This window comes from Phragmites australis, chromosome 18 (genome assembly GCF_958298935.1).
Source record: "Phragmites australis chromosome 18, lpPhrAust1.1, whole genome shotgun sequence".
Classification (NCBI taxonomy): Eukaryota; Viridiplantae; Streptophyta; class Magnoliopsida; order Poales; family Poaceae; genus Phragmites; species Phragmites australis.
Window position 1 is genome coordinate 25,485,175 of NC_084938.1, and position 23,961 is coordinate 25,509,135.

At 49.2% G+C, this 23,961-nt stretch overlaps 3 protein-coding genes across 3 annotated transcripts; 1 reads left to right on the forward strand and 2 right to left on the reverse strand.

The window, feature by feature from the left end:
• Window positions 1-9,585: 9,585 nt before the first annotated feature.
• On the forward strand, window positions 9,586-12,304 carry LOC133899824 (receptor protein kinase-like protein ZAR1). Its single transcript, XM_062340891.1, has 2 exons — window positions 9,586-11,031; window positions 11,107-12,304. The coding sequence occupies exons 1-2, from the start codon at window positions 9,699-9,701 to the stop codon at window positions 11,715-11,717; spliced, it is 1,944 nt and encodes a 647-aa protein (XP_062196875.1). The 5' UTR covers window positions 9,586-9,698; the 3' UTR covers window positions 11,718-12,304.
• A 1,838-nt stretch (window positions 12,305-14,142) lies between these two features.
• LOC133899475 (uncharacterized) lies at window positions 14,143-18,268 on the reverse strand. Its single transcript, XM_062340458.1, has 7 exons — window positions 18,115-18,268; window positions 17,856-18,003; window positions 16,984-17,041; window positions 16,792-16,850; window positions 16,586-16,646; window positions 16,455-16,504; window positions 14,143-14,482 (listed from the first exon to the last, which is right to left on the reverse strand). The coding sequence occupies exons 1-7, from the start codon at window positions 18,236-18,238 to the stop codon at window positions 14,281-14,283; spliced, it is 702 nt and encodes a 233-aa protein (XP_062196442.1). The 5' UTR covers window positions 18,239-18,268; the 3' UTR covers window positions 14,143-14,280.
• An 856-nt stretch (window positions 18,269-19,124) lies between these two features.
• Window positions 19,125-22,679, reverse strand: LOC133899198 (IRK-interacting protein-like). Its single transcript, XM_062340166.1, has 2 exons — window positions 21,770-22,679; window positions 19,125-20,871 (listed from the first exon to the last, which is right to left on the reverse strand). The coding sequence occupies exons 1-2, from the start codon at window positions 22,043-22,045 to the stop codon at window positions 19,360-19,362; spliced, it is 1,788 nt and encodes a 595-aa protein (XP_062196150.1). The 5' UTR covers window positions 22,046-22,679; the 3' UTR covers window positions 19,125-19,359.
• Between the last annotated feature and the right edge of the window lie 1,282 nt (window positions 22,680-23,961).

Sequence of the window (23,961 nt, forward strand, 5' to 3'; positions counted from 1 at the left end):
TAGTTTGGAATTTGACCATCTGACGACACCTGCGAAAGGGGTATTAAATGCGACATGCGATTAGCAGGCGGTGGTGCTTTGTCACGTGACAGGGGGTGAAAGTGGTGCCTCATCGTAGGAGGGGCGTGGGGAGCGATTCCGCTCCCCCATGATTGCGGCCTCGTGGGTGAAAGGACGGGACATGCGCAGGTCTCCCCAGGAGTAAATATCTTTATAAGGAGAGAGTCTTGGCCGAGCGATGGTTTTGCTCCGCACCTTGTTCTTATCTTTATCTGCCTCCATGTCCGTCCGCCTGTTCTATCACAGCGCTTACAGCCTCCACTATCATTCAACGTTTCTCGCCACCTCCTTGGAGCCCTCATGGCACGTTCCAGCGCTTGAGGCGGGACCAACATGTTGTCGATGGGCAGGGGCGATGAGGCACACAGGACGGCCGATACTTAGGCGGCGCTGATTCCTTCGCCACTACCCAAGACGCCATCGGGTCAACTTCCAGATACGGTTAGAGTACCATGACCTATTTCCAGCGAAAGCCATCAACGGTTGGTGGTACATCGAGTGGTCGAAGCGGTGGTTTTACTATGATGTCAGCTTCGGATCCCCCCTCCATTCTACAAACTGTGACATCGAGTATGTATCGACTCCGGTGACCAACATCTCCGACGCCCAGCTTGCTGCGTGGTTGATGCTCCTCCAACGGGTGGCCCGGAGGATGAGCATGTGTGATCTCACCGAGGAGTTCACCGTGCTATGCATCTGACCCCTTCGGGCAGACTAGAATTGCATATTCAAATAAGGTGGGGAGGAGGAGCGGAATGTGTACTCTGGACCCATCATCATTTTTGGTGAGTCATCATCGTTGTTTTTAGTTTTGAATCCGCAAATTTGAGACACCGGAGGGTATTTTGAGGAAGAATATAACTCTATGTAGGTTTGTGTGTACTGTTATGAGTGAATGGCTAATTTGCGGAATAAACCATTCGTAGCCCGGTTAGGTATCCCCAGCATGCGTCAACCTAAGGCTATTTTACATGCCACGTAAAGGGCCGAAGGTCAACAGTCGTGTCAAAACTGGATCGGTGGGGTGAATGGTATGACATACCTTATAGGGGTAGGGTCCCTTTGGGGAGTCCTGAGCCAGCGGTCCTCCAGATGGTCCAGCGATTGGTTTACCAAAAAAGGTGAGGAGTGTGAAAGACTCCTACACATAGTACTTGCGGAGGGTCTCCATATTCCAACAGTGCTCTAGAGGGGCCCCTTCCGTGTCTGCCAGACGGTGGGAACCAGGCTTGTTGGACTCGAGGACTAGGTACGGGCCTTCCCATTTGTTGCACAGTTTTCCTGGAGCTAGGACGCGTCAAAGCACCAGGTCTCCAAGTTCAAAGCTTTGTAGTACAACCTTGGGATTGTACCAGAACTTGGTTCCGGTGATGTAGTGGTCGAGATTCCGGATGGTGTGGAGCCACATGCCTTCATATAGGTCGAGGGAGAGGTCTCTTTCCCCGGCACTCTATGGTAGTTGTACCTAGAGTGAGCATCCTTTGATTTTAGTCAGAATCATAGCTTCGTCGCCGTATAGGAGTTGAAAGGGGGTGAAGCCTGTAGGGGACATAATCGTGGTTCGGAGGGACCATAAGACCTTTGGAAGCTCCTTAACCCATGGGCCTCAAGCCAGGCCTTTGAGGTGACGATTCAAGACTGAGAGAATGTTGTCATTGGCGCGCTCGATGGCCCCGTTGGACTGAGGATGAAGGACGGTGATGAAGCATAGCTCGATGTCGAGTTCGGCATAGAATTCTCTGAAAGGTCTGGAGTTGAATTGCGTTCCATTGTCGAATGTGAGTTGTCGCGGAACGCCGAAGTGGCAGACTATGTTTTTCCAGAAGAAACTCTGGACGTTCTTCGATGTGATTGCCATGAGGGGCTCATCCTCGAACCATTTTGAGAAGTACTCTAATGCTACTACTGCGTATCGAAGGTTGCCCTTAGTGCGAGGGAACGGTCCGATGAGGTCCATTCCCCAGCGCACCAGAGGCCAGACGGGGGCGATTGGCTATAGGGGAGCCAATGGTCAATGGTTCTAGCGCCCCATCCATTGGAATCCTTAGCAGGTGCGGATAAGTTCCTCCGCATTGGACATAACCGTGGGCCAGTAGAGCCCCTAGCGTAGTGCTTTGCTGGTCGTGGCACAGTGCGTTAGGTGATTGCCGTAGAGTGCTTCATGAATTTCTCGGAGGAGGTTGGCCCCTTCTTGCTTGCTGACACAACTGAGGAGGGGAGCACAAACCCTTGCTTTATAAAGGGTGCTGTCTACTAGTAGATAGCCCCTGGTGCGATGTTCAATGTAACAGAGTGTGACGAGGTTATTTGGCTCCTCTGCTCCATTTAAGATGGAAAAGGAGGGGGATCCTCCAGTCTGGGGCTCCGATAGGAAGAACGACGGCTATCGTCTCATCTGGGGTGTTAGCTGCTGGCTGGTGGAGGACCTCGAAGAAGGCGCATAATGGCATGTCTCCATTCCTAGCAGCAACTTTTTCCAGGACGTCTGCTTGTTCGTTGTCTGTTCATGATATGCTTTATACTGATATACCACGAAACAACCCTTCGGCCTTGCGGATGGCCTAAGGTTTCTAGCTAGGTCCGGATGCCGAACAAGGAAGCTCTTGTCTACATGCCATGTGATGACGTGAGAGTCGGTCTTGACGATGATTCTGGCGGCTCCTAAGGCCTAGGCCTTCTAGAGGCCCAAGATGATGGCTTCGTATTCAGCTATGTTATTGGTTGTCTTGAACTCTAAGGGGGCGACAAACTTGGCCCACTGGCCCGTAGGGTAGATGAGGATGGCCCCGGCCCCTGCGCCAGTGGAGCAATACGCTCTGTTAGTGTATATTGTCCACATATATTGAGGAGGGGTCGCAGGAGGCCTAGTGGATGCTGACGTCCATTCGGCGATGAAGTCGGCCAATACCTACGATTTGATGGCCATCCGGGCCACAAATTTTACCGTGAAGAGGGCTAGTTCCACAGCCCACTTGTCGATGCATTCAGTTGCCTCCCGATTACGAAACATGTTGCCAAGTGGGTATGAGGTTGGCACTGTAATGTCATAGGTGAGGAAGTAGTGCCAGAGCTTGTGTGAGACCATTAGGAGGGCATATGCCATCTTCTCAAGCTTGGTGTAGCGTGTCCTAGCCCCCGCCAGGGCCTTTGACGCGTAGTACATGGCTCGATATATAGAATGACCTTCATTGTCCTCCTCCCGTATTAGCGCAACACTTATGGCAGAGGCGGAGGCAGATAAGTATAGAAGGAGCCTTTCGCCGAGAAGGGGTATCACAAGTGTTTTAAGGTCAGAAAGGTGAGCCATGAGGGCTTCAAAAGCAGCTTGGCACTCCGGGGGTCCATTTGAAAGGCTCGGAGCCTCTCAACGTTTTGAAAAATGGAATGTTATGCTCAACGGATTTAGCGAGGAAACAGCTAAGGGCTACGAGGCGCCGGGCCAAGCGCTGGACTTCCTTCGTGGTGGGGGGGGGGTGACATTTCCGTGATGGCACTGATCTTGCCAAGGTTGGCCTCGATGCCCTTCTGGGAGACAAGGTATCCCAGCAGCTACCAGCCTTAGCACCAAATACGCACTTCTCAGGATTAAGCCACACGCCTGGAGCCCGGAGGCTATCGAATGTTTCTTGGAGGCCAGTGAAGTGATCGGCCTCAAGCTTGTTCTCTATGATAGTGTCGTCAACGTAACCCTCGACGTTGTGGCATAATTGCTCCACCAGAATCTTGTGTATCAAGCGGTAGAAAGTGGCTCCAGCGTTCCGAAGGCCAAAGGGCATCCGAATGTTGCAGTATACCCCAGAAGGGGTGGTGAAGCTAGTCTTACTCTCATCCTTCGTAGCCATCCAAACTTTGTGGTATCTAGAGTATGCGTCCAAAAATCTCAACACCTCACAGTTGGTGGTAGAATCTACCAGTTTGTCGATGCGAGGAATAGGGTATGGATCTTGGGTGCAGGCTTTGCTAAGTGAGGTAAAGTCGACACACATGCGTCATTTTTCACTGTGTTTCTTGACTAGGATGGGGTTCGAGAGCCACTCGGAGTGTATGACCTCTCGGATGACGCCGACCTTCAACAGCTTCTGGACTTCCTCCTTTCCGGCCTCCACCCGCTCAGGGGAGAGTTTACGGAGCCCCTGGCACATCGGCCTAGCCTTCGGGTCAACTCGGAGGGTATGCTCGATGATGCAGCGGTCGATCCCTAGGGAGGTCCTGTAGGGATCATGCAAAGATAATTAGGTTACCCCTCAGGGTGGTCAAGAGCTAGGCTTCCCGCTCCGGACTGAGGTCTGTCACGATTTGGAAGGTTTGGTTGGGATGGTACAAATATGCTGGAAAAATTTCACTTCCCCCTCCGGTTGTGGCTTCGGAGGGCCACAATGCTCGCGATATGCCGACAGGGGGGTGTGCTTTGGAGCTCTCTTTGGCCACGTTATGGATGTGACATCCATTGAGAGGGGCAGGGTGCACGTACTCAATGCACCTTGCCAAGTCTTGGTTGCCATGGACGAAGATTAGCTCCTGGGGTCTCCACCTTTAGGCAGAGGTAGTTGTAATGGGGAACAACTCCAAATTTGTTTAGAGTCCCCCAGTCCAGGATGGCATTATAAGCGTAGGGTACGTCCACAATGTCAAAGATGATAACTTCGGTTCGTGAAGCGTGGCCCTCGCCGAAGACGACTGTGAGCTCTATTTGGCCTAGGGCATCAAGTGGGGTCCCATTGAACCCTTGCAAGGCCCTATGGGTCAGGGAAAGTCGGTTCCATGGGATATGGAGCTGGTCGAAGGCATGTGTAAAGAGGAGGTCTGTCGAACTGTCTCCGTTGATCACTACTCTACTAACCTCAACTTCGGGAATGATGGCTGAGATGACCAAGGCATCGGAGTGGGGGAACTTCACCCCCTCAGAATTGTCGAAGGTGAACGTGACGGGGGCGTCAACCCATCCAGGGGCCTAGCGATGGATGCTGGTTACCCCAACATGGTTCACCCCTCGTGCGTAGTCTCACTGTTGTTGCTTTGAGGAGCCACCAGAGCTTCCTCCCCTAGTTATGGCGAGCACCACCTGCCTGTCTATGCCCCCCTCTAAGATGTATTGGTTCACAGGTGGCGGAGGTGGAGACGGTAAAGTTAGCTGGGAGGGGTTCTGCAAGGCCAGGTGATCAACCTGGAGAGCCGCTGCTGATCCACAGCCTTTGGGTCGCTCGCTATCATCCCTCTCGACCATTACGTAAGCTAACTGACTCCCGAGGTACTCTTCTTGGAAGGTTGTGAGGGTCCGATAGTCTTCGGTGCTATGTCTATGTCCAGCCCTGTGTATAGTGCACCTATGCTCTTCCTTGGGGTACCGACCTGGGGCGCGATCTCGCACAGGGAAGGCTCTGGGGCACCCCTGGTCGCGACCCCTATAACAGGGCAGGTTCAGAGCCCCTCGGCCTAGGTTGATGTTGAGGATGCCACGGCGCCGTCGCAGCCTCCCTTACGGCCTCCAGAGCCGTTAGTCTCTTTGGAGCCCCTTTTCGCCGGTAGGGGAGGAGCGTCGGAGGACCCTGCTTGCGAGGCGGACTTCTAGAGCTCAACGTTGGGGGTCGTGGTGCCTGTGCGAGCCCCCGACGAAGCCACTCCTTCGCGTGTGCATACTCCTCAACCTTGCATATGAGGGCCTCCACTGACCGCACCAGGCGCCGATTCAGCCGATCTTAGAGGGGGCCATTGGCCAGACCTTGAGTTGCTTTGTCGAAAACTGATGAGTCCGAGATACTTTTAACCTGGGACTTGTTTCAGGAAAACCTCTGAAAATAATCCTGAAGGGTCTAACCTGATTGCTGTTTAACATTGAACATGCTTCCGGAGGTCACCGGCTCGACAAAGTTACCCTGGAAGTTGTTGCCAAAGTGGTCTTGAAAATGGGCCCATGCATAAATAGTCTTGGACTCCAGCATCCAGAACCATCGAAGGACCACCTCTTCCAGAGCGAGGGGGAAGCACTTGGCCATGGCGGCCTGTCCGCCTCCACAGGCTTTTAGAGCGAGTGCGTACGAGCGGACAAACGCGTCTGGGTCTGAGTCACCCCTAAGCTTAGGCAGTTTCGAAGTCTAGAAGCCCTTTGAAAAGGGTGTGACCTTCATATCCGTCTGCAGGGGAGAGTCGTGATCTTGTATCGGGGCTTCACGATGATGAATCCGAGGCTTTAGAAACTGCATACTAACTGTAGGGGGTGCCTGGTGGCGATGTGCTATGGGGATGAAGCCCTCGTCAGTCCCCAGAGCTAGGGTCGGGACAATGCTAGCCATTAAGGGAGCGGCGATGGTCCCACGGGCAGGTTGCTGTGCTGCCCGCAAGGCCATATGCAGCTCCTCCAATGAGTCTGGAGGGCCATAATGCGCGATTATTGCTTAGCAAAGGCGGTGTTCACAGCGACGGCGCCGGTTGCAGCCCCTAGGAATGCAGCGGGGCCCTCGTTATACTGTTGCATGGCCCCCGAGGCGCCCCCTGCACCAACCATAGTCGTTCGCGATCGGGCTGCCAGTGGCTACAAGGCCCTCATTTCCGTTGGCTGGGGGGCTATCATCGGTGTGACGTGTGGTCCTTCGCACAGGTGTGGCCGGGGCATCGGCCGCCTGCGTTCTGGCCCCGACAGTCTTATTTTTGGGTGGCATCCTACCTCTTTGGCACTTCTATGTTCGTCCCCATAGATGGCGCTCTGTTGGAGCAAGAAGATATCTTACACGAACAAGTGTGGTGAGGACTCGCTTACAGGAGTGGTGCAAGGTTGGAGAAGAAGTGGAGAGTAAGAAACACCAAATATGTTGATGGTAAAAAGGATCAGTCGAATCATACATCATGGGTCTAGGTGAGATACGCTTACTCCTAATCAAAACATATTCTTTTATTACAACAACACAGTGGTGCAAGTGACCGGGACGTGATGCGCAGCTGGTCGCCTATTGCGGTGCCGCACTGCCAAGATGTTAGGACGACCTCCACTTATGCGAGGGATGTCAGGATGGCCTCCACTCGCATTGCATTAAATATAGGTCACTTTCTTATAGGTGGAGGACGGCTGGTAGTCCTCTTGTTGATCTTTCTCTAAGGTCGAAAAGCCCGTTCAGACTCCGAAGGGCAGGGGCTCTGAAGACTTGGGCTCCAGAAGGCCAGTGCCCTGGAGGGTTTCAGAGCCTGGTGATCCATAAGGCCTTCGGGGATCTGTTTGTCCGCAAGTATGGGCTGGTGGGCCCAAGAGTGTTGGGGTCTTTAATGATGACCCTAACACAATGTATGAAATCTATGCTCCTCGGCATTCTAGAAAAACCTCTTGTATCTCCAATTGTAAGTAATCTAGATGTATCATTTTTATTTAGAGATCTCATGTACCCATCTTCAAAAACTTCAACAATAGTTTTGACAAACTTTTTAAGACTCTCTATAGCAATACTTTCTCCAATTCAAATGTAATAATTTGTAGCCTCCGCTGGTACTCCATAAGCTAGCATTAGAAATACGACGGTAATCTTTTGCAAAGGAGATAACCCAAGACGTCCAGCTCTATCTCTCTTCTGCACAAAATAGTCATTATAGTCTTCTATAGCTTGCGTTATGCGAGCAAATAGAGAATGAGGCATTCTAAACCTGCGCGAAAAAAAGAATCAACCATACAGAAGAGGATAAACAAAAAAGTAGAATAAAAATATATGGACTAATTGTAAACCTGCGCCAAAAGATAGTTGGGCCGTAGGTAGGAGCCTATGAAAAATAGCTTTGGTATAGCCTATAATACCTGGCTTCTATATTGCGATGAATCACCTGATGTCTAGGCGTAGGACCGCCATATCGTGAAGCATTTATTAGTTTATATTGATGGTGCGTTAGGTGTAGTGCTATTAGGATGAGTTCATCATCATTCGAGGACGACGACGACGATGAATTCCGGAGATTTTGAAGACTCATTTTGCTGTGGTAGTGGAGAAAGAGTAAGACGAATGGTTTGAAGAAACAACTACGCGAAATGAAGAATGTTTCTTCCAACAATATAGCAGGTAATAGATATGAAAAATATAGCTGCTGAAAATATAGCCGTAGCAAATATATCAGTTTGAAATATTTGTTTTAGTTATATGATATTAATAAAATTTAGGTGAGTGAAATTTAAGAGGTGTTTAGAACGTGTAGAGAAATTAGGAGAATTTGTTTTAAGAGGCTCAATGTATAGAGTATAAAGAGTGATATTTAGAGCGCTATTTAAGAGTCAGATGAAGATAATTTAACTACTATACTTTTGACTAAGTACAGCGCAACCTAACAAGCAGCCATCGCCGTCGATCGAGGTATCGACGGGACCGATGGAGTCGGACAAATCCGCTCGCGCCTTCCGTTCCGAGCCGTGCGCGCTGCCCCACCTTCTCTTCTGGCGCTACCTCTGCTGTCACTTGGGAGCCCCAACCCCAAGCCTCGCCTGCCGCGTCACGACAGGTGCAGCACGGACCGGCCAAAGCGCCTGGGAGCCTAGGTGCAAAACACGCCGCATCTGTTCACCAGGAGCACTGTAGATTTGAAGCTGTAGACATCTCACTGCGAATTCCAAAAGGGTCACAACCTCGCATGTTTCTAGCAAATCCTAAGCAGGTTTGTTTCACACCTAACTTTACTACGTTTAAAGTTAGCTATGTTATAGATTTTTAAATAACTATTTGATTAATTAACAACTGTATACTCAGTTTTTTACTAAACCAGCGTGAAGAACTTTTTGATTAAAAATTTATAACTACATTTTTTATAATAACCATACCTTATTACCTTGCTAACCTTAAACCTGAAAATCTTACACACGAATCGAACAAGCCCCTGGTCAACCAGCTCGCGCACCGAGGACCACATGCTGCTGCGATTTGAAATGGGAGGGGGTGCAGGACTCAGATCCACCCCGGGCCCGCTGCGCAGTGTCACGGGACTCCATGCGCTGGAAGCCTAAAGCACAAGGCCGCCGAGTTTAGGGCTGTTTGATTCGATGTCGGATTTTGGTTTTTAATTTTTATAATTTAAAGCTAAAATAAGTAGATAGCTTTTTAATAACTTTTTATAATCCATAGGTTAGATGGTATGGATTAAAAAACTGATTTCTCTTTTTTTTTATAGATTGTGAAAATCTATTTTACTAAACTATCTATCAAATTTTGTTAGAATTCATAATTAATTTTTTTTCATAATTTAATTTTTAAAACTTAACTTTTTACCATTCACAATATATAAACTATTTTTTTCAAACCTATAACTAAAACAAACAAAACTTAATTAACTTTAACAAAAGTCGCCCCCCCCTAGCTTCGAATCCACCAACCCACCTCACCGCACCCTCCAGCGCGATTCCCCGTGCGCCACTCCCTTCAAATCTCTATACCTAAATTGCCCCTCCGTTCCGGACGGGAAGCACCGAGCCAGCTACCCTCCCGGTGCCCGTTTTCGTCATTTCGCGCCTAAATCTGACTCCCCTAAACCCACCACACCCCCACCCCCTATCGCTCGCCTGGCTTCTTCCTCCTTGCCTTCCTCTGCTGCAAGCCTGCAACCTCGCATAGTCCCAAGAAATGGCAGCCTTGTGATTTGTAGTGGTTTTGCTAGCTCCGAAAGCGGCCACTGCCGTCGCAATGGCGGTTCCACGGTTGGTGGCGGTGGTGCTGGTTTTGGCGGCCATGGCCGTGGCGGCGGCGGCGCTGAACACGGACGGCCTGGCGCTGCTCGCGCTCAAGTTCGGGGTGTCCGATGACCCCGGCGGCGCGCTTGCGTCGTGGAGGGACGCCGACGCCGACCCCTGCGGCTGGTCGGGTGTCTCCTGCGCCGACGGCGGCGGGGGCCGCGTCGCGGCCGTGGAGCTCGCGAACGCCTCGCTCGCGGGGTACCTCCCCTCCGAGCTCTCCCTGCTCTCCGAGCTCCAGACGCTCTCGCTGCCCTACAACCGCCTCTCCGGCCAGATCCCGGTCGCCATCGCTGCGCTGCAGAAGCTCACCACCCTCGACCTCGCGCACAACCTGCTGTCCGGCCAGATTCCGGCAGGGATTGGGAGGCTCGTGTCGCTTGCCCGGCTCGACCTGTCTTCCAACCAACTGAACGGCTCGCTCCCCCCGTCGATCGCCGGGCTGCCGCTGCTGTCCGGCGTGCTGAACTTGAGCTACAACCATTTCACTGGCGGGATCCCGCCGGAGTTTGGCGGCATTCCGGTGGCGGTGAACCTGGACCTCCGGGGAAACGACCTCGCCGGCGAGATCCCGCAGGTCGGCTCACTCGTCAACCAGGGCCCCACCGCCTTCGACGGCAACCCCATGTTGTGCGGCTTCCCGCTCAAGGTCGAGTGCGCCGGAGAGACGCAAGAGCCAAGGATCCCGGAGGCGAATACTGGTATCAACAACCCCGGTGCGGCGGCGGAGGTGAGGAGGCCACCGGAGCGGCGTGCGTCGCCGACGGTACCGATCCTCGCTGTCATCGTTGTGGTGGCCATCGTGGCCGGCATAGTGCTGCAGTGGCAGTGCCGGAGGCGTTGCGCTGCGACGACCAGGGACGAGGAGAAGGAATCGACAAAGGAGAAGAGCGGGGCGGTGACGCTCGCCGGCAGCGAGGAGCGGCGCAGCGGCGGGGAGGAGGGGGAGGTGTTCGTGGCTGTGGACGACGGGTTCGGGATGGAGCTGGAGGAGCTGCTTCGCGCATCCGCCTACGTCATCGGGAAGAGCCGCGGCGGCATCGTGTACAGGGTTGTCCCCGGCCGCGGCCCCGCTGTCGCCGTCCGCCGCCTCAGCGAGCCCGACGACGGCGACGGTGCGGACTCCGGGTGGCGCCGGCGCCGCGCGTTCGAGGCCGAGGCTGCCGCCATCGGCCGCGCGCGCCACCCCAACGTCGCCCGCCTCCGCGCCTACTACTACGCCCCCGACGAGAAGCTGCTCATCTACGACTACCTCCCCAATGGCGCTCTCCACTCCGCTCTCCACGGTAACAGTGTCGCAAGTCCTCGCCCGCCACTGCATTGTATCCAAAGCTAACACCGGCGAGTCTTCTTTCTCTCAGGTGGCCCGACGGCGTCTCCGACACCATTGCCGTGGTCGCTGAGGCTGTCCATCGTGCAGGGCGCGGCGAGGGGCCTGGCGTACCTGCACGAGTGCAGCCCGCGCCGGTACGTCCACGGCTGCATCAAGTCATCCAAGATCCTGCTCGACGACGAGCTCCGGGCGCACGTGTCCGGGTTCGGGCTCGCCCGTCTGGTTGCCGGTGGGCACAAGACGGCGGGGCCCTCGAAGAAGCTCGGCAGCGCGGCGTGCGCGCTCCGCGGCGGGGCGGTGTCGTACGTGGCCCCGGAGCTGCGCGCGCCCGGGGGCGCGGCCGCGGCCGCGACGCAGAAGGGGGACGTGTTCGCGTTCGGCGTCGTTCTGCTGGAGGTCGTGACCGGGCGCGAGCCGGCGGAGGGGGAGGGTGGGCTGGACCTGGAGACGTGGGTGCGGCGCGCGTTCAAGGAGGAGCGGCCGCTTTCGGAGGTGGTCGACCCGACGCTGCTCGGCGAGGTGCACGCCAAGAAGCAGGTCCTCGCCGTGTTCCATGTCGCGCTCGGGTGCACGGAGGCCGACCCCGAGATGCGCCCGCGCATGCGTGCCGTCGTCGAGAGCCTCGACCGGATCGGCTGATCCAGCGACGGCCTACCGCAGCCGCAGGTGCCACTGATCAACTAGGTCCAATGCTTGAAAAAACTTGGGTTAATTCTGTAGAATAGCAGTAAGCAAGAATGATCTGCTGCAGTAGAAATTAGTAACAAGCATGTTTGTTACCGCTCATCGCCTGCACAATTGCAGTGCAAGGTAGAGCCAATTGCAGTGCAAGGTAGAGCGGGAGATGAACAATTGAGCACTCAACGTAGCAGCAGCTGCTGCCTTTGCAGCCGTGTTTAACTCTTGCGACATCTTGATCGGTTCAAACGGTTCAGTTTGCATTTCTCTTTCGTTTTGGTATCGCCTTGTAGCACTTCGGTAGTAAAAATCTTGAGCTTTCTTGGGGTCAGGAACTTGGAGAGCACAGAGGTTGCTCTGCTGTTTACCTTTGGCTGAATTGACTCTGAAAAGATGCGACAATGACACAATGAGTGCCGCATGCCTGCATCCAACTGGTCATCTGATCAGTGCACTGTCCTTTTGCCTGTGCTGCTGCATGCATAACAGCAAACTGAACGCGTGGGTCTGGGGACGAGAGGTTGACGGAGAAGATTGGGATGGGTTCATATGAATCGCTTTAAGGACAACTATAACATGTCTTTATCACTTTTAGATGTGGCTGTATGTACTGCTATCACCATCATCAAATATGCTTCGAAATTTGTACGAATTTAGGTTGCTATTAGGCTGCTATGCCATCGACGAATCATTGCAATATATTTCTATGTCGCTTTTGAGGGTTACAGTACATGTTCAAGTGGTTCTACAATTTCGTTAGCACATTTAGGCCTCCTTCGGAATATAAGAATTATTGAGGAATAAAATTCAAAAGGAAAATTTCTATAAGTGCCATTTGGATGATAGGATTGGTGCAAAGGAATTTCATAGGACAGGAAGGTTTCATCCATATTTTGAAGAAATTCTAGCATGAGCTTAACCTTGTTTCCGATTCTTTTGAAAGTTACAATGCATCTTCTCTCTTGCTACTGAACATCTAACTCTCAAATTTTAATTTTTTTTCTACGAAGCATCCAAACAGTAATTCCTGCGGTTTTTTATTCTATAGGATCAAGATGCTAGATAACTTTAATCGCATTTTTCCTATTCCGTTTCGAAAATCCTGCGTTTCAAAGGGCCCTTAAGATTCCTTCACGTTTTTGGCGGCTTTGGATTCTTGGAGAATGATCATTGCACTGCTGGATGATCATATCATAGATGCCATCATGGACACTACTAGGATCCAACGTTAAACACCATCATTTGCCATTTGGAGCAAAATCTAGCGATGCCAAGTAACTCCCTAGAATCTCACAACGTAATCTAGAAACGGCCACCTTTCGGCCGTCATGTTCTTCTTCCGACTTCCCGCGCCACGGTATGGTAGGGTCTCGCCGGAACATTATACTAGCAAGCGGCACCCCTACCTTGGTTCTGCCCACCAACCATACAGGTCCATCCCGGTCAGCGGTATCACCACCACTCGCCGTCCTGCCTCCATGCCTGCCGAGCCAAGCCTTCTGCCGACGGCCTTACCTCTAAGCTCGACGCTCTCCTCGGTGAAAACCCCATTCCGGACCCTAAGCTCGCCGGTTAGAGACGAAGCACCCCACGTGAATCGGGACATCGATCCCGTGGCTACAAAATCGAGCCCTGGACGAGACCAAAACGCTCGATCGAGCGTTTGATTTTTCCGAGTCATATATCTGACATGTTAGTGGCATAGCTGCACAACAGAATAGTGCCAATTCAAATAAAGAAATCAAATGCTAATTTCTAAGACCATCTCCTATCGATTCCTATCGATTCCTGTTAGGGCTCAGAATCCCTTAATAAAGAGATTTGCATTCTCTTTAACACTTAACGGTTTCCCTTCACGGTTCTCGTCACGAAGAAATTTCCTAGATTATTACCTTCAGGACAGGATTCTCTCTACTTTTTATTTACGAATCCATTTTAAAAAAAAGCTGTTAAAGATGAGAAAAATAAAATGAATGGGAAAAAAAAAATCGGGAAGGGAGGAATATGATTGGATGGTCTAATGCATTATCGGATTCAACCAAGGCATTTATAAGCCACCAGATTCCAGAGCAGCCAATGGTCCACGAATAATTCACTAAAACAGGAGGACAGCTACTGATAGGGGACTATTTGACCTGTAAGCAGACAAGTTTTGAATAGCAGTAAAGTTTCTCACCAACCTTCCTCACCACATTGAATAGAGGCAACAAAATGCAGCATCTAACTGCAATTTAACAAAGTTTTTATTCAGTAACCAGTACACAAGGAGTCAGAAGAGGCCCCCATCTTATCATACTCTAATCACCTTCTGACTGCAAGCATATAAAAAACTAACACTATGCTTTAATCGCACCAGCAAGTCCAGTACACATTTTGAATGAGCGTGTGAAGAACACCTCGACAACGAGTAGGTTTGGAATTGAATTTGTAACAGAATCCGGCGTGGTCCTTCAGCTCAATCATAGGTTCATGTGTCACAGCAAATAGTATCAAAATTTTGAGTGTGCCATCGAAATGTTCTCAGCTAAAAGTTTTGATGCATAAATATCCTCTGCTGGAATCGTCCTTGTGCTTCCTCTGGGAGCTCAGGTTGATACTGAAGCTGCTCGTAGTTCAGCTGTCTGGTTGCTTCATACAGTGCTATTCCGACGCTGACCGAGAGATTCAGGCACCGGACATAGGTTTCCACCATCGGAATTCGGATTGTTCCACCACCAAGGCCATCTCTACAGCAATCCTCAAGGGCAGGCTCAGGTAACCATATGATCAAGTGGGATGTGTTAACTAAGCTAAAAGGTTTTGGAGGTCTCGGTCTTACTGAGACTAGAGCTATGAATGTGCCTGTTATCAAAATGGATTTTATTTTAAAATTGAAAAGGGGAGACTGTGATCCTGTCTGTGAGCTGTTAAGAAAGAAATACCTTGGAGAGGGGTTTTTTTTTATAGTAGCAGCTCTTCTGGTGGTTCCTAATTTTGGAAGGGTCTACACTCCATTAAAGATTATACAGCTATGGGCCTCATTTACATTCTTGAGAATGGGAAGAAGATTAGATTTTGGTTAGATGTATGGATGGATTCTTGTTCTTTAAAGATCAAATTTGACAAGTTGTATAACATCTGCTTTTAGCAAAATGCAACAGTATATCAGGTGCTTGGGCAGGGTTTCCTGAATCTTTCCTTTAGAAGATCCTTTGGACCACAAGAGGTGGATGAGTGGGAAACTTTGCTAGAGATTTCTAAGCTTGTCTGCTTGTCAGAAGTCCCAGATTCAGTGGTTTGGGCTTTTGAAAGCAATGAAAAATATAGCACTTTCTCTCTTTATAGACATATTACCTTCCCTGGTGTGAAAGATGAAAGTTCTATGGAGATTTGGAATACATATCTACCTTTGAAGATTAAAAATTTTCTTTGATCACTCTACAAAAACAGAATTCCTTCTGCGGACCAGCTGATTCAGAAAAATTGGAAAGGCAGTGAATGGTGCAAACTGTGTGGACTTAGAGAATCTGCAGATCATATTATGTTTCAGTGTCCTATTGCGAAATTTGCTTGGTGCATTTGTAGAGATGTGTTGCATTGGCATGTGGTCCCTGTTTCACTTTGCATGCTTAGAGATATGCTTACTAGAATTAAGAGTCCTAGAGAAAAGCTCATTTTAAATTTTCTTTTAGGTGCTATCTGTTATACTCTTTGGCTTACACGTAATGATTTGGTGTTCCAAAACAAAATTTATTCTTCTCCTCAGGCTATTCTTTACAGGATGCTTTCATTCATGACGCGATGGAAGCTGGGTGTCAAAGAGCCTGACCGTGCGCTGCTGGAGGTGCTGATTAGGAAGCTAAAGTTGGAGCTAGATGCTCATCAAGATTTACACGTGGTCGCTAGACTCCAGACAGGAATTGGTTAACTTGTTTTTTAGCTGTAGTCTTTTTCTATCTAGGTGGATGAACATGTCTGTGACTGTCTTTTTGGCTAGAGTTCGAGGTCTTTTAGAGGTGTAGTCAAACTCTGATTTTCTGTTCCTTCTAGTTCTATTCGGTGTATGCTGGTATCACCGGCAAAAACTTATTATGCTTTCTATAAAAAGCGGGGCCAAAGCCTTTGGTCTATCTATCCTCAAGGGCAGGCTCAGGTAACCCTTTTGTTTCAGAGCCAAAGACTAGCCAGTCCCCTGGCTTATATGAGAAGTCCTAAGCCAAAATATGAACGTTAATCAAGCAAAAGCCAAAGAATCTGGCTTGCAGGTTTACTATAGATTTATACCAAAAAAAATATGGAGATCAGATCAAGTCAATGCGTTCCACTATAAATCTACCATTTCAGTAAAAAGATCCTCATATCAGATTCACTAGTTCTCTAGTTCTCAGTCGCCTGTGATTTTGCGAATGTCTCAGTCACATTTTGACCGTAAAAATGTATCCCTGCAACCGTAAAATCCTTATGTTTTTACGGTCATGGAACTGTGACCATAAAAGTAACCGTAAAAACTGGTTGAGGGATGAGATTTTAAGGTCATAGATATGACTGAGATGTAAGCAAAATCTCAGTCACCTGAGGAGATAAACCCTCGTCATATATACAAAATAGTTAAGATTTTATAACCACTAGCTACAGTCTCCATAGCCATGCAGATACCATTACTGTGAAAAAGGATTTACTGCAAGTGTATTACTAGTAATACGAGCAACTGTTACTTACTGAATGTTTTTGCCTCTTTTGGTAAATGCCAACAGCCTTTTTTCTCCTTCCTAATGTAAACAAAAACATTGGTTAATGCTGAAACATAATCAGTAGTTATATCGATGGGAGGAAAGAAAAAATCGCAGAACCTGCTTCATGCAATAATCACGGAAGTCATCCCATGAGTCATGAATCTTGATAACAACATATCTTAGTAGTACTGATTAAGGAAGAAAATTGATATTTCAATAGACGAGTTATTTCAATGATCAGCGCTCTCAAGGTTTTGTACTTTACAAGTCATATATAAAGTATCATATATATAACTGACAGTATACATCCAAGCAAAGGATACGGCCAATAATCCAATCCTGCACGCTTCAATTTCGTGTCACCTACCTTATAACCTAATGGCTGGAAGAAAATTCAAAACATTATTTCAGTTAACACGTAATAACATATAGATGATAATATGTGGGGAAGATACAGAATTGATATGTAGAACCCTTTTTCGCTGAAGAATGCAACAAATAACGCGAGCACTAACCTTACCCCAACAAGATGCAGACCTACTGCCGATGCTGCACATGTCCTTGCAATTGACCCTGTATTTCCTGGAATCTACGAGGTACAATCATCCATATTTCAGTGACAACGAGGTGACTCAAATGATCAAGCGGTTTCAAAGACTCAAATGATCAACTCATTAGTGTTATACGCCAAATGTGCACTGCTAATTTACTCTCCTATTTTCCACGGAACAAAACAGTAGCACAGTTAGGATATGCTACACATTGCACCTACATGCATCTGCAGAGACATACTACTACATTAGAAATTCACCAGACAAAATCCAATGCACCAGTTCTACTTCTAGTCCACGTGATTGCAAAATTTGAAATTAGAAAGCCAGGAATCACAACCACCATCAACAGTAGATACAGATAATACTGATAGATATATTATATGTGCAGGCCAATCACAGATGCTGCACCCGTCCTTGCAACGGACCCAATATTTCCTGTAATCTATGAAGTACAACGGCAACTCAGTGACGGCCAGCTAACTCAAATGATCAACTTCAGTGTTACTGCCAAATGTACACTACTATCTTATTTTCCACAGAGCAAACTAGTAGCACAGTTAGGATGATATACTACAGTTGCGCCTCCATGCATTTGCAGCGACATATTAATACGTTAGAAATTCACCAGCCAAAATCCAATGCACCAGTTCTAACCCTAATCCACGCGATTGTAGTATTTGAGCTTAGAATGCCAGGAAGACTAGTTATATCACAGGAATTAGCAATGCCTACAATTCGAACTCACAAGCACCATCCTCAGTCGAAGTAGCACATGCTCATCGAGACTGAATCATTGGTAATCCCAGAGCCTAACTACGAGTATTAGTACTTACCAATCGACAACAGAAATGGAGGCGCAAACGGAGCGGGCTACCAGAGGCGAAACCAGCACGACATGAAGCGTCCTCTTGGCGCGCTCCACCTCCACGCCGCTCCCCACGGGGCCTACCGCCGCGCCATTGCCATTCCCACTCGCAGCAACTGCAAAGCGCGCGAGCGCTGAGACCGTTAGGGACTACAGAGACGCCGCAACGGGAGCGCGCTGCCGAGGGGGGTAGGGGGAGCGGACAGGGACGAGCTGTCGCCACGCACGGGAGAAGAACACGGAAGAGGAGGAGGCCACGCCGCCACGCATGGCCGCGAGCCCGCCGCCGTAGCCACCGCCGCAGTGGTGATGGTAGTGGCTGAGTGCGCGCAGCCGCAGGCCGGTCTCCATCCGTTCTCGGCGGCGCCCGCGTGGCTCGGTTTCCTATTTCCTAATCCGACGCGCCGGCGCCGGCGGTCCGAAGGATAAGGTCCACGCGAAACGGCTCGGGAAATCGGAGTGGGCCTTGTGGGCTTTCTGTTCGACCGTCTGGACTCCTCTGGGCCTCAGATTAGGTGATTTGGGTATGAATTGGGCTTTGGGCTGGGCCGTTCTGTGCACCCAAACTTCTCCCAGCATACCACGGCCCGGCGACCTATATGCGGCTAGTCTCTTTAGTCATAAATACTTAAGTTTCAGATAAGATTCAATTAAATTTGTGAAACTTTGACTACCAATAACTTTTAAAAATATTTAATATTGAAACATGAAAATTACATATATAGATTTGGCTTGAAAAATACTTTCATAATCTTATAACTTTATTGAATTTTATAAATATATTTGAATAGATAAGAGTGGTCAAATGTACATATTTGTGACTATGTGATGTTCAAAACGTCAAGTACTTTTGACGAAAGAGGTACAACTCTTGTTTAGTTGTTGGTCTCCAAAAAAGAACTCTTGTCAGTTGTTACGCGACGGGGCGAGGTGCTGGGCAACGGTGGTCGAACGCCGCGGCGCTCACGGGGATCGGCTCGGTTTCCGCACAAGCTAGCCGTCCCTGTTCACAATCCGGCGACGGTGAGCGCATACGGGGCCAGCCAACGTGATGCATTTCTTCCTTCTTCCGGTGATCGAGTTCCATTGTTAGGGCATGCAGTATGCTCAGTAGTGCTCGCCCGGTAGGCCGGTACCTACGCCTCTCTCTAGTATCCATTACAGAGAAAATTCTAGGTTTCTTGCACACGTCGTTTACCTTTTGATGATTGGGACGGTTCATGCTGATCATGGCAAATGATGGAGGAATAATCCTCGAGTTAAAAGCTTCTGCATAAATCTTTCTTACAGATGGCTTGCTTACGATGCAAATATGTTACAGATAGATTGGCAAGCAAGAATGGTCAAAATGACATTCTGGGGTTCCTGTATTGTACTTTGCAACTTAGCAGAATAAATGCTACATCACACTAAACAATCAGTCAAAAAAAGAACTACAGGCACCTCCAATCAACACTATATATGCTATGGATCTAGCTGTACCGGCAGAGCACCCTGCATTTGAGCACCCGATCTTGGACATAGAACCCAGGCATCACCATGAGCTTCACCTGTGACGGGTTGTTCTGCGACCGTTGCTTGTCGGACAGTATGTCCTCCATGTACATCTGATCGAACGCCCGGTTCTCCTCGACCCGCAATATCGTCAGTGGCGGGTTGAAGGAGAACGCCAGCAGGTGCAGCAACCAGATGCACTTGGATGCCACGAAGAAGCACTGCAGCAGCTGCTCGGCCCATGGCCACGACCAGTTCAGGGTGGACACGATGCAGCTCATCTTCTGGTCGCAGAAACGGCTGAAGTCCTCGCAATAGTACTTGGTGCCCTTCTTCAGGACCTCGTTCCAGCTTAGGTTGCGCAGGGCGACAAACGAAGCAAAGTTCTCCTGGCGATCTTGCTTAGGGTCGAGGCACCTGGGCGCCCCGTTCTTCTGGAATGTGCAGTTCTCAAAGTCTTGATACATTGATTGGTTCATCAGAGCTTCGAGATGATACAACACTAATTTCGGACGCTTGTCATTGAGCGTAATTTGATATGGTTGCAGGAGTAAATTTAGCTTATCTGATAGTCCGTTGTCAGCATCTTCTATTTGTTGGATTAATACCTTGCAGAACTGTTTTATGGAAAGACGGGCCTCGGATACTATCTGCAAAAACCCTTCCACCATAACTTCATGACTGACAGGCAAGGAATTGTCTCTGCTGACACCAACTGATCTAGCTGATCTCTTTGAGTGGGATTGAATGTTCTTTGTGTTCGTTGCTTGCTTTAGGGCCTTCTTCAGTTCCGAGCAGTATGCTTCCAGGCTCACTAGCTTAGTAGTCAGTTCTCCTAAAGATGATTTCATCTCTGAAACTTCTTGCAGAGCGGCATCCTTATGCTCATTGGCCTCAACAACCTCTTTCTTCAGGGACTCCAGTGTGAACACCCCCCAATCCTTCAGAAGCTGTGACATGTTCTCACATTCGATGGTGTTTGGTGACATGTCTGATTTTGGTTTCCTTTTCGACTTTGGTAAGAGCCATGAGAGAATACGCGGTCCTTTGTGGCTTGTCCGAGCGAAGACTGCAGGGTGGTAGTTTGACAGCGGCGCTGTGCTATCGAGGTTCTTCGGAGCCTTGGCATCAGTTTCAGAGTCCCTACTGATAGTTGCAGGCTTGCAGGTATTGCACGTCGTCACAGCCTTAAATTCAGTTAAGTCAGTCATCCTGCTGGTTGACCTGAGCAAACTGTCAGCAGAGAGGGCAGGCTGAAGGAAGGATGGATGGTTTCTACAAGTAATCCTATTCCGCAAATGATCATTTGATGAAGAAAAATGTAGCTCGCTGTTTGACGAAGAGAAGGTGTTGTGATTGTCAAAGTCCGAGAAGGACACCTCATCTTCTAGTCCATCATGGTCCAAACCAATGCCACTCCAATTCTCAGATAGGCTCCGGTTGTCTTGACGAATGTAGTTTATTCCACTCAAGGGCTCTTCATCATAAGTCTGAGGAAATTCGTCAAGCAAACAGCTGTTAGCGGATGAACTGGAAAGTACAGAAGCATTAAGCAACTAGCATGATTCATGAAAAAATGTATCGGCTGGCAACACATTTTACACATCCATTTAATGTTTCAGACTTTCAATGGAAACATGCTAGTGCCTAGTACCATACTGATCAATTGATTTTACACAACTTTGGAGTACAGGAGATTTCTGAAATGAGAAAGCTGACATTTTGTGGTTCCTAGCCGGATCCAACAGCTTTGTAGTTTGTACTCTGCAGTTTGCAGCAAACAAAATTTTCAGCCGACGCAACAGCTTTGTAAAAAATAATTTTGAGGAATAAGTTAATTCCACCAAACTACATGAGCAGGATGCTCTGAGATGTTGACAGACAGGCATTAGGTAGCAAGATCATTCCTTAAAACTCCAACAACAGAAAAAAGATGGTGATGATCTTCACATATTCTTTATTTTCGTCTGTCCTAGATGGGAGTCACTGAAAACATTTAGACAGTAGATCCACCAAGTCGATCAACCTATAGCTTCCCCCAACAAAGTGAAATCCAAGCAACTACCTACTCGGCTACTTATGCACACTGTTCTAGCTTCACTCCCACCAAGGTCTATTAAGAAACATGGAACCTACTTGTACCGATCCCAGAAATCAATTTAACTCAAAAGATACACTACTATGAGGCAGTAATTAGAACCGACACGAGAACATTCTCACAACATCAAACGGTTTGTCCTTGGTATGGCAAGGAAGAACATGCAAATCCAGCATCAAAGGGGCCACCTTTCAGTGCTTTCACACACTCTCGCTCCTGGTTCCAAGAAACAGTACGAGCAAGGCAGAACACGGTTGCGAGAAGTGCCAGAAGTTCGAGGGCTCGCTTACTGGAGCAAACACGGGGTAGTCCTCCACGGCGGCCGTGGCTGCGAGGCCCGCCCTGGTGAGCGCCGGCGAAGCGGCCGGCGGGAAACAGATGACGGCCGGGCTGCGGCTGGCGCTGGCGCTGGCGGAGGCGGAGGCGGCGCCGCCCTGGAGGAGCGCGGCGTGGAGCGCGCGCAGCTCGGCGGCCTTGGCGACGGCGGTCCGGATGTCCTGGCGCGAGGCGGGGATGGTCGGCGGGAGGTAGGAGGAGGAGGAGGTAGAGGTGGCGTCCGCAGCCATGGCGACGACGCGAGGCCTGGAGCGGGTCAAAGGCTGCGCCTTTGGCTGGTGGCTTTGCGCGGAGCTGTGCTGCTATTACTGCTACTGGTCATACGAGTGGAGGAGGAGCCTAGAAATTAATGCAGTGGAGAAACACTGGAGTAGAGTAGGGAGAGAAGAAAGGAATAATGGCTTCTGCTTGGTTTGGTTGGTTGCTTTGTTTTCAAAAAAGAAAGAAGCTCAACACTCACCAGCTGTAGGTTATGTGCAATTTTTTTTTTCACGATCCCCTTTCTCTGATTCTTTTTTCTGTGTGATTCAGGCTAAGCAATGGAAGGGACAAGCTTTGGATTTGGAGATGTAACTATGTGAAGAAATGGAAGAGTGCCCCTTAAGGCAGTGTATGGCACTGGCATCACGGTTTTAGAGAGCAGAGATGGTGAAGGAAATGTAGACGAGAATCTCTTCTTTCTTTAGCAGTTACTGATGCATGCATCACTCCATTTCCTTCTTTTTGCCACCGTTGGTTTCTCTCTCCCGGTAGGTGTGGCAAACGCACGCTGCACAACGCTGTGGTAGCTGGTAAGCACTTCATTGTATCCATGCTTGGTTGCATCTTCTGCAGTGAGCTATGATCATTGAAGTTTTCTATGGTGCATCTGTAGTTGCAACTGTCGTTTGTCATCGCCAGCAGGATGGGGTACACGTACGCATCATCAGCAATGATTGATTGCACTGCCCACTGTGTGTGCCCTTGAGTTCCGGGCACGCGTGTTTCAGGGATGATGGTTCTTGTCCGACGTCCCGTACACACGATGCAGGGCGTGTTTTGGTTCTTGTCCGACGTCTCTACACACGATGCAGGGAGAGTACCATACGGGTAGTTCATCATTACAAGAATTGCGTATGAACAACTGAGAAAAAGAAAGAACTCGTTTCAAAATAAAAGGAAAGAACTCGTCTGAACATGCATGGAGAATTTATTTGTGCTGATTTGTCATCCAAACGAGCACGGCTGCACGGCCATTCGATCTAGCCGCATGACGAAGAGTACCGGCCGGCAGGTGGTTCGCACTTTGACATTGTCCCCTGGAGGAGTTACAAAATGGATCGCACGCCATGACGCCACTTTGATACACTTGGAAATAATTGTCGTTGTGATTTTGTGAAAGCGCCCTAACCTGCTCTTATCCACAGGCAGACCATTGATTAGGCACCATCTAATTCCAAGCAATCAGCGTATGGAATGGGTACAGGTACAGCTCCTCTGCTGCAGCGACGGTCAACCCGGTTGCTCTCATCCTCCTTTACTGTAGCCTTGTGTGCTGGCTACTGTTTACTCACGAGCTCTGTATGGAGAACGAGAACGAGCCATTTCAGCTGATTATTCAAGACATAAACGTACACCCGTACTTAGTTCTGTTGGGAGCCGCGCGAGTGTTGTGGACAGGAGCTATACACCAGAAGAACAGCTATACAATGAGCAGCAGCTCGGCAGGTGGTTGAAGAGTTCGAAAGCTGTTGTGCGTGGAAGGGGGATGTCTGCTTGATGAATGATTCCGTTTGTTTTTAAATAGATAATCCAAAATGCCACCCAATGATACAGTCCACTTGCCTACAGGAATGTGCAAGCGCAACACTTTTGCTTAGTACTCATCCCGAATATAAACATAGGTCCATTTAACCGGTGACGGGCACAACGAAGTCACGAAAAAGGCCTATAGTGAAGTGGCAACCGGTAGGAGCCCTCCCTGAAGATCCACCACTGTATTTAGCCTTCCTTCAAAGATACCAAATATAAGGGTGTTATCAACTTCAATCCATCTTTTTGCTTCATTATTTCATCTCTATTTTTAATTAAATACATCATAATTAGTGTAGTAAACTTACTACCGATCTTAACTCTAGTGATAACTGATAGACAACAGGGTCCTTGT